The sequence below is a fragment of the Nicotiana attenuata genome, unplaced genomic scaffold, assembly GCF_001879085.1.
Source record: "Nicotiana attenuata strain UT unplaced genomic scaffold, NIATTr2, whole genome shotgun sequence".
In the NCBI taxonomy this organism is placed as follows: domain Eukaryota; kingdom Viridiplantae; phylum Streptophyta; class Magnoliopsida; order Solanales; family Solanaceae; genus Nicotiana; species Nicotiana attenuata.
In genome coordinates, this window is record NW_017676047.1 from 26,306 (window position 1) to 35,816 (window position 9,511).

The window sequence follows — 9,511 nt, forward strand, 5'->3', positions numbered from 1 at the left end:
CATCAGTATTATCACAATTAGTTATCCGAACACCCCCTTCAAGTTGGAGTGTGATAAAACACCCAACTTGGACAGATGGGAATGATGGGCAGCACCGGGCAGACTTTTGGTGAAGACATCAGCCATTTGAGTGGAACTGGAAGAATGGAGCAGAGTAACCAAACCATCAGCCAACTTGGTGCGAACAAAATGACAATCCAGCTCAATATGCTTGGTCCGTTCATGGAACAAAGGGTTCTTGGCAATGTGAATAGCAGCCTGGTTATCACAATAAACAGGAATAGAAGAGATGTCAGTCAAGCCAAAATCAGCCAAAAGTTTAGCTGTACCATGTGTGCTTGTGGGATATCCTTTTGCCAAGAAAGGCTACAAGTTGTACAATTTGGAGTATCATTCTTGTTTTGTTTCTAGGGATGTTGTATTTCATGAACACATTTTTCCTTTTCTCCAATCTTCTTCTGTCTCTTCTAGTATGTGTCCTTTCCCTTTCTCTGCTTGTGTTGATGATTTACCTTCTGCATCTCACCCTGTTCATACTCATTCCTTGGGTGCAAGCCTTGGAATTTATCCCTATGAGGCTTAGCCACAGTAGAATAACAAAGACATCCAAAAGCTCTAAGATGTGAGTAAGAAGGAGGCTTACCATAAAGAAGTTCAAAAGGACTCTTGTGAGACAGAAGGGGAGAAGGAAACCTGTTGATCAAATAGGTAGCTGTCAAGATACAATCACCCCAGAATCTAATGGGAAGATGGGACTGAAAAAGTAAAGCCCTAGCAGTATCAAGCAAGTGTCTATGCTTCCTCTCCACGATCCCATTTTGTTGAGGAGTATGGGGACAAGAGGTTTGATGCACAATTCCTTTATCAGAGAAGTATTGAGAACCAGAAAGACTAGACCCCAACTCCAAAGCATTATCACTTCTTACAATTTGCACCTTGGTGTGAAAATGGGTTTCTACCATGGCAATGAAGGCTTTCAACATATCAAAAGCATTGCTTTTGGACCCTAGGATGTGGGTCCAAGTAGCTCTAGTATAGTCATCAACTATGGTCAAAAAATATCTGGATCCAGTATATGTGGGTGCATGGTAGGGTCCCCAAGTATCTATATGTATTAATTGAAAAGGAGCAGTTGATTGTATTGAACTATTAGGAAATGTTAATCTAGTTTGTTTGGCTAAAGGGCAAATAGGACAAGAAAAAGATTGTTTAGAAGACAAATGTGGACTGCATGCAAAAATAGATTTCATTTTGGAAAAAGACAGATGCCCAAGTCTGTAATGCCAAATGACATCCTCTTTATTCACTTTATTAACATGTGCAACAGTGGCTCCATTAGTATGATCAATAGACAAGCTTGCAGTACTACTAGGTGCACTAGGAAATTCAGTAGATGAAGGATTACAAGGAATAGAATAAGGAAAAACATTGGGTAAAGTAGCATGACAACACAAAGGGCCAGAATTTGCAGGAAGTTGAAACAGCTTGTAAAGCCCATTGTCTGGTCTACCAAGCACCACTGGCTTCTTCAGTGAAGGGCCCTGTAGAGTACAGCCAGTATTGATAAATTGAACTATATCACCTGGCTTTTCAACCAACTTATAAACAGAAATGAGATTGTGTTGAAAGCTAGGGACATAAAGAACATTATGAAGAGTAAGATCAGGGGACAAAGTTAATGAACCAATATTGGTAACTCTAACTTTATAACCATTAGGAAGAGAAACTAAGTAAGGAATGGGTAGAGTCTGAATATCAAAGAGAAGGACTTATCAAAGGTCATATGATCAGATGCTCCAGAATCTATGATCCAAATAGTATTCTCTATTTTAGTAAGTAAACAAGTTCTGAACAAACCATTCTCAGGCAACAACTTACCAGCAAAATTAGCAGAAGCCAAAAAATTTGGAGTAGCAGAAGAAGCAGAAATGTGAGACTGTTGAAGCAGACTGATCAACTGGGAGTATTGATCCTTAGTCAATCCAGGCAAAGTGCAAAGCTGCTCAGATTCAGCATGCATGACAGGACCACCAGCATTTCCAGTCTCATCAGAGTTAACAGGAGTTTGAACCTCAACATGTGTTGCAGTTCTCCTAGGTGTATTATTAGTGAACTTGAAATTCTGAGGAAAACCAAGCAGCTTGTAGCACTTTTCAATAGAATGCCTTGGTTTCTTACAGTATTTGCAAATGAGAGAGGACCTTTGATTGCCTGGTCTTTGAGGATTGAAATTCACCTTAGAGGGGAAGGATTGTTTGGACACTCCAGCATTAAAAGAAGCAGAGTTTGAGTTTGAAGGAAACTGAGAAATGGAGGATACTTGCCTTTGTTTCTCATCACTTAGTAGAATCCCATAAACTGTACTCATAGAAGGAAGGGGCTTTATCATCAAGATATTGCTTCTGACTTGGAGGTAAGTATCATTGAGTCCCATTATGAATTGGTATACCTTCTGCTCTTCCTCAGCCTTTTTATTTCCCCCACATGTGCATACAGAGAGGTGATTAACAGAAATTGAAGCTATTTCATCCCAAAGTTATTTTATTTTGTTGAAATAGGAGGCAATGTCCAAAGGACCCTGAGAAATGTGAGATAACTCCTTCTTAAGTTCAAAAATTCTAGCACCATCAGCCATACCATATCTCTCCTCTAATTCATGCCAAATGTCTTTGGCTAGTTCTGAATACTCAACACTACGAGAAATCTCCTTGTTGAGAGAATTGTTCAGCCAAGACACAACTAAATCATTACAACGTTGCCATTGCCTGACTAGAGGGGAACCAACAGGTGGTTTTTCAGTAGTGCCATTTATAAAATCCAATTTATTGTGTACAGACAGAGCCACCAGAATATTTCGACGCTAGCTTCCATAGCTAGTGCCATCAAAAGGAGTGGAAACTAGAGAGGCTCCTAAAACATCAGACGGATGTACATAAAGAGGATGGCACGGGTGGTATAGTCATCAGGATGAAAAGCAATAGGACAAGAGGAAGAAGAGTTTCCTCTATCAACAGTAGGAGTAGCATCGCAGGGAGGAGGAGTAATCATCATAGAGAATGAAAGGTCAATCCCACACAATATCAAATAGAACAGCAACAATTAAAAAAAACAGACGATGAAAGAGATGATGTTACCAACACCTTCGCGACCGGAAGGAGACGGCCTTCTAGCAGCAATAGAGGAGCCCTAATCTTCGAAAATGAGCTCCAATGAGAAACCCTAACACACCAGATGAACTCAGCCAGATGGAAATCAACAATCAAAACCCTAAATATCCGAACAATTCCAATCGACGCAGAGATTCTCACAATTTGACGAAGAATCTCACAATTTATGAAGAAACCAGGACGTTCGAACCTCAAATCGAGAGACGGAAGAACGAATTTGAAGTAAAAACCAAAAACGATCTTAGGTGCGAAATTAAGAAGATTTGAATGAATGGCTACGAGCTTAGCATCGGAAAAGGGATTGAAAGGCCAGAATTAATGCTTCCCGCTCTGATACCATGTTATAAATACAAACTCAAGCTTGAATTTGATCATCAATGGCTGAAATTTACAGTTATCAACGAGAGAGAGTTTCAGAGAATGAATATTCTAGAAGAAGAACTCTGTCTTTTCTGTACAAATAACCCCCCTTCTGTCTTAACTAAAATGGAAAAACATAAATACAAATTGGACCAGGCCCAGTTACAGAATATAACCCAAACTAATATAACCCAAGCTAATAACTAACAAAACTAGCCCACACTACTAGCCCACATCAGTATTATCACAATTAGTTATCCGAACAGTTTTGTATATCTTACTTGGTGATTAATAAAATGATCAGTACAAAAAAAAATGCTTCTGTTGTTGGGATTTCAATTGTCGGATTCTTGAACTTCCGTCTAAATATATGAGATTGGCCATAACAAACTCTAATAGAACTTCCTTCTACTGAATCAAAAGAAGCCAATCAAGAAAAGAACAAGAGTATTCCCAACAATATCAGAATGAAATGGTCAAAGATACGAAACAAGGAACAACAAGAAACTCATATGAAAATTTAAGCAAAATAAAGAGACAGAAGTAAAAACCAACATAAAGAGAAGGTTCAGCATCAAATAAGAAGATTAAACACAGAATAGTTGGGATGAGAGAAAGGGTAAATACCCCTAACTTGTAATGATGTGTTGGTAGTCGCATCTACACCAAAAGGGACTAACCAGAAGGGAATAAAGATTGCACTGAGCTTCAAGAAACAGATAGCTGGTTCAATATCAATGGCTGAGGAAAATGCACAGATAAAACAAGGTTGCAGGAAAGATGAAGCAGACCAAGAAAATGAGGAAAACAAGGAGTAAAGAGGATAAAGAATAAGAAAATGATGGAAATATGAATCTGAGAATGAAGACAATCAAACTGAAGCTGAAAGGATGACAATTCTGAACAAAAACAGGTCAGGAGAGACAATAATGTTGACTACTTGGAGAAAGTTGATTATGAGGAAAACTCATGTATTTATGTAGAAATATAGCGTATCTCCAAGAGAGAAGGGTCCAGAATCAGTAGAGTATTCATGTGAAAAAGTAGGATCTAGAAGTCTCACAAAGTCACCTCCTAGGCTCTAATAACCAAATAGAAGGAACAATCTCAAACATAAACTTAGTTATCTTCACTATGATTAATCTCATACAATATATGGGTAATGAAACTAAAAGGCGCCTGCTATACTCTTTTGCTCGGTATTTATCAAGAAAGCTGTGTTCCACAAACTTTTACAATCCCCAGAAGCTGTTACTAGCCAACTCAAATCTGCTGGATAGGTGAAGATTTCAGGAAGATCAAACAGAAAGATCTAACTGAACATTGTAAATCAAAACTGCTACGAATTAACCGAGGTAAAAAAGACAATACCTTCCTTCAAGAAAAAAGCCAAAACAAAGGAATCATCTCCGATCATAAAACTTTTGAGGCTATTTGACAAGGGTTGCAAAACACTATTTAAACCAAAGGTACAACATATAGAGTGCAACAAGTAACTACTTCATCAGACACCAAGCATCCATAATACGTGCCATAAGGGTAAGACCACAAAAAGAACATTTTACTTGGTTAAAAACTCATTAAGTTCACCAGCACAAAAATCAAAAGGTAAACTATTGTGCGCAATTTCTTATGTGCCGAGAAACAAAACCACTTGCATTCTGCTCATGCAAAATCGTGACTCATGGAAACTCATCATAAACTTGGTGGAGTGTCTTTGGCAACATAACAATTTCGCAGCCAATCCTGATGAATATGCGGATACACAATTCCTTGAACACAAGCCGCAACGTGTTCTCTTTGCCATGATAACGAACTTCTCCAGAACCTTTGCATTTTTTAGCAGAAATTTTGAAAGTTGAAAAAGCCTATCATGCCTCCCCGTCCGACACATCCCAATGAATGTAGGGCAGATAATATTAACACTCTTGAGACTGGGAAATACAGAGTTTGAAATCCAACTCTCCAGATCGATATTATCCCCTTGGTGCAAATTACTTGACTCATAGCGGCATTGCAAAAAATTAACCTGTATATAGACAATATAATCTAGATCAAATACAGGTTAAAATTTAAGATACATCTGTCCCACAATTGGACAATTTCCAGAGACGGAACCATGATTTCAAGTTTATGGGTTCTCAATTTGTCACAGATCTCATAATTCATCTTAATTATTGGGTTCGCAATTAAATATTTATATATATATTTAATGAATTTCCAGTACAAATACTGCGTTTTAGCAAAAGTAACTGGGTTCAGCCGAACTCGGACCTAATAGGCTAGCTCCGCCTCTGACAATGTCAAAACCCACGGATTTGGTTCTTCACAAATAATTAATAGCAAATTCCTATCTAAAAGACTCGTTGAGAAGGTAAACCAAACAAACAAATGAAAGATGTATTTGCATTCTCCTCTAGAAAACTCAGTATGGAGAGGAAAGAGGGCGTGATAAATCATCAAAATATGAATGAATGTACGAAGAAGAGCAAAAGATGTGGGAAGTACCTCAACGTCCATGTGTATGTTGAGCGTCTCCAGATGAGGCGAGGCCCGCAAAAGGCTAGCTACTCCATACAAATTATACTTTGTTATGTGCAACTTCAGTGTTAGACATTTGCATTTCAATTCAGGAAGCTGCGCTCCATCAAGCTGCATCATGAACAGAACCTGGTGCAGTAACCCCAAGGAAACTAGTCAAGAACAGAATAATAGAAATTAAAAAATATATATACATCACACAGATAAAGTTTTTACGGCTCTATGACAAAAGTACATATCTAAACCTTTAAGTGACATCAATATCAAAAATGCTAATTTCCAAAATTATCTTTGCCAGTACGACAATAGAAATACCTAATTTAAAAGTTGACAGAAAACTTGCATAAAATTCACAAAAAGGTGAAACACAAAAAAATTCATGTGTACAAAAGCTTTCAATTACACTATACTGCATACTGTTTGCTAAAAATCAAATAGAGCAACTATAAAGAAATTTTGATTCAATACCAAACCTCTGCAAACCAAGTCCCAATTGATAGCTCATTTACATGTCTCAATTTTTGAAGATAATCTTGAACAAGGGTCCAAAAAACCCGATGGTAATCACGACAACTGTTATCCTGGATCTCACATCTGATATCAAAAGTAAGCTCAGCACTGACCAAGGAAGATACGTTTACTAGCCTACACTTAAAATCATCAAGGTTTCCTGGAATCACCAAATGCTGAAGATATGGAGCAACAATTTGCAACGAATGATCACCTCCATACAGCAGCCAAAAGTTGTGCAACTTCAGTGTCTTCAAATTTGTATTTTTAATTTCCAGATGATGAAAACCATGGAAAAAAGTCAGTTCCATAGTTTCCAAAGAAGGACAACCTGTTAATAACTTGACAATCGCTTCATCGTCTAACTCCACTGTCATGAACTTCACTGTCTTCAGAGATTTCCACGATATAACAACTCCCTTATCAAAGGCACAATTACGTAAACCTAATGTGACCAATGACGAGCAAGTGTAAAATGATTGAGGCAATATGTACACCTTAAAAAAGGTTGAGTTCAATACAACATGTTCCACTTTACTTTTTATAACATATGTAAGCCACTGATCGATATGCAAGCTGTAACTAGGCATGTCCCAGCAGTCGAGATAAAATTTTCTTATTTTCGAATTAGTACGTTGAGCAAATGCATAGTCTACGAAGGGTACGAATTTTTCTGCTTCTGATGGAGATTCACAAAGTAAAGTGAGATTATCAATAGAAGTCCAGAGGTACTGCCACCGTTTTGAGACAAGGCATGTCCTGACAGCATTCTTCGTCGACGGCAAAAGAGAGAGAATTCGAGCGAGGAGTGACTCCGGCAACTTGTTGATTCGGTCTAGGGTTCCATCATCTTTGGCGACTGTCTCCATTAACTTTGGTTTCTTCATCACTGTGGACTGTGGTGTGCTCTCCTTGGGTTTTCCCACTGGTTCAGTAATGATCTGCAAATTTGTTTGGGAAATGAGCATTTGAATCTATTTAAATAAGAAACATATGAGCCATGAATTTGAAGGAGATCAGTGGTTGAGATGACATCTCTAGTGTACGGCTACGATTAAGATGATTAACGACCTAGATTTTATCAACTGGTCCTAATAATGCTGAATCCAGAATTTTACTTAAACATCAAACATCCAAATAGAACTAATCCCTGCATTATTATCCTGCATAACAAATTCTCGAACTAAACAACCCCTTAGAGAATAGAGGTATTAAGTATTTCTCGCTCATTTTGAGTTCCTGATCGTGCTGCCAAAATTTATGAGACTTGATTATTTTCCATATCAGGAAGAGTGGTTCTTTATGTCATGCAAATTCATTGACTTGTTTTTCTGCCATTCCTAGAAGAAGAGAAAGAACACTGAGTACTCCACTTTGCCAGTATTCCTACATTGTTAAACAATAGTTGGAATTTTTCTTACCATGGCGAATTCTGAATGATAAGTGGGAAGAATAAAATCTGTTTGATCCATGTGTAATGTTCTACCAGCTGATACTTTCACAATATCATAATTAGAGGCATCCAAGGCTGTAACCGAAGAATTCAAATGGTGATCAAGCTTCATAAGCTGAAAATTTGGCTAACAGAGAATTTATATTTTGAATCATAGATACTTAATTAAGGGAACTGACCTTTTATATTTTCTTTGATAAGTGTTGGTGGTTCTCTCTTTCTCTCTCGAGAATTATATCAAACACATTGCATAACAAAACTAAATTCCCACATTTTGAATAGAGAGTTATCGATGACAATTTGGTATTCTGGTTTTATTTTTGAGTACCAATTCCACTTCCAATAATCTCCTCAATATGCAATTTTTATCTACTTTTATATGTGCATGTTCAACTCAGATACAATGGTACTAATGATATGGATGTACAAAACCCAGCAGGAAAAATCATCCAAACAACAATATAATATACTACGGGAAAATATTCACCAGAACTCAGAAATATAACAAAGAGTAGAGAAAAACTGGAATCAAATGGAAAAACTTTGAAAAGAAACCCCAAAATATCTGCAAAACAAACAAATTTAGAGAGAGAGAGAGAGATAGATAGAGAGAGAGAGAGAGATACAAGATTTCTCGCTATGAAGCATGAAGATTAGTAGCAACCAGAATGTAAAATCAGAAAGAGACAAATTCATGAAACAATTCTAAAGAGAGAAAAATACGAGAAAAGCAGGCGCAGCAGAATTTAGAAACCCATTGTACCAAAATAATAATAATTGAGAAACTCACCCAAGATGATACTAGCTTGAAGTAACAGAGGAAGAAAGAGAAGTACACGTGTTTATTAACCAATCAGATAAGACTCAAATATACAGTAAAATTCGATGAGACTGCTCTTCTCTTAACCATAACCAGAGGTCGCTTTCCCCGAAAATGGGACCCTATGCGGTCCGAATCTAAACATAATCGAGCTCCAATGCGGATATCGAATACCGAATGAAAAACCAAAAAAAATTCATATCATTTTTGGTACAAACTAAAGGTAAAATAAGTAATACATTGATACCATAAGGACTTGGGTGGGGGAAATGGAGTCCCGTCCAACAAGATGAAGTCAGTATACTTGGACATGCTTGCTTATATAGGGGTGAAGGAACCTTTTCTTTTTTTAGTTTAGCTATTCAATGTACCTCAAAACTGATTAATTTGGATTAAGTTTGTGCATGAATGATCCACTTGCCGCCGTTGACGTGACCATCTCCAAAATATATGCCTCAATCTTTGGCAGATCGACTATAGGGGGAATATGTTGGGAGACGACCTCCCGCTGCGGTAGTATGAGCCTTCCCTCTTGGCCATCCTTTGTTTGCGGTCGACGTTCCGGCTTTGTCCGTCGACAGCTGAATGTTTCGATCTGGTTCGATTCATGATCGACCGTAGAGAGAGTTCATTAGTATCTTGTAGATATATACCATAGTT

General features: G+C 37.7%; 1 protein-coding gene across 5 annotated transcripts; it reads right to left on the bottom strand.

Moving 5' to 3' along the window:
- Window positions 1-4,883: 4,883 nt before the first annotated feature.
- On the bottom strand, window positions 4,884-9,151 carry LOC109220700 (F-box/LRR-repeat protein At5g02910-like). 5 transcript variants are annotated; one of them, XM_019385162.1, is made up of 5 exons: window positions 8,822-9,151; window positions 8,000-8,106; window positions 6,542-7,519; window positions 6,036-6,197; window positions 4,884-5,556 (listed from the first exon to the last, which is right to left on the bottom strand). In XM_019385162.1, the coding sequence occupies exons 2-5, from the start codon at window positions 8,048-8,050 to the stop codon at window positions 5,158-5,160; spliced, it is 1,590 nt and encodes a 529-aa protein (XP_019240707.1). In that variant the 5' UTR covers window positions 8,051-8,106; window positions 8,822-9,151; the 3' UTR covers window positions 4,884-5,157. The 5 variants fall into 5 exon arrangements, with proteins under 5 accessions (XP_019240707.1, XP_019240706.1, XP_019240708.1 ...); XM_019385161.1 differs by lacking the exon at window positions 8,822-9,151 and adding an exon at window positions 8,211-8,815; XM_019385163.1 differs by lacking the exon at window positions 8,000-8,106.
- Between the last annotated feature and the right edge of the window lie 360 nt (window positions 9,152-9,511).

Bases quoted from the DNA above. Each gene is read 5' to 3' on its own strand.
- LOC109220700 (XM_019385159.1), bottom strand. From the start codon at position 8,143: ATGAAGCTTGATCACCATTTGAATTCTTCGGTTACAGCCTTGGATGCC. The intron at 7,520-7,999 runs GTAAGAAAAATT...ACAAATTTGCAG, and splicing joins ATCATTCAGAATTCGCCATG to ATCATTACTGAACCAGTGGG. The intron at 5,557-6,035 runs GTACTTCCCACA...GTCTATATACAG, and splicing joins ACATACACATGGACGTTGAG to GTTAATTTTTTGCAATGCCG.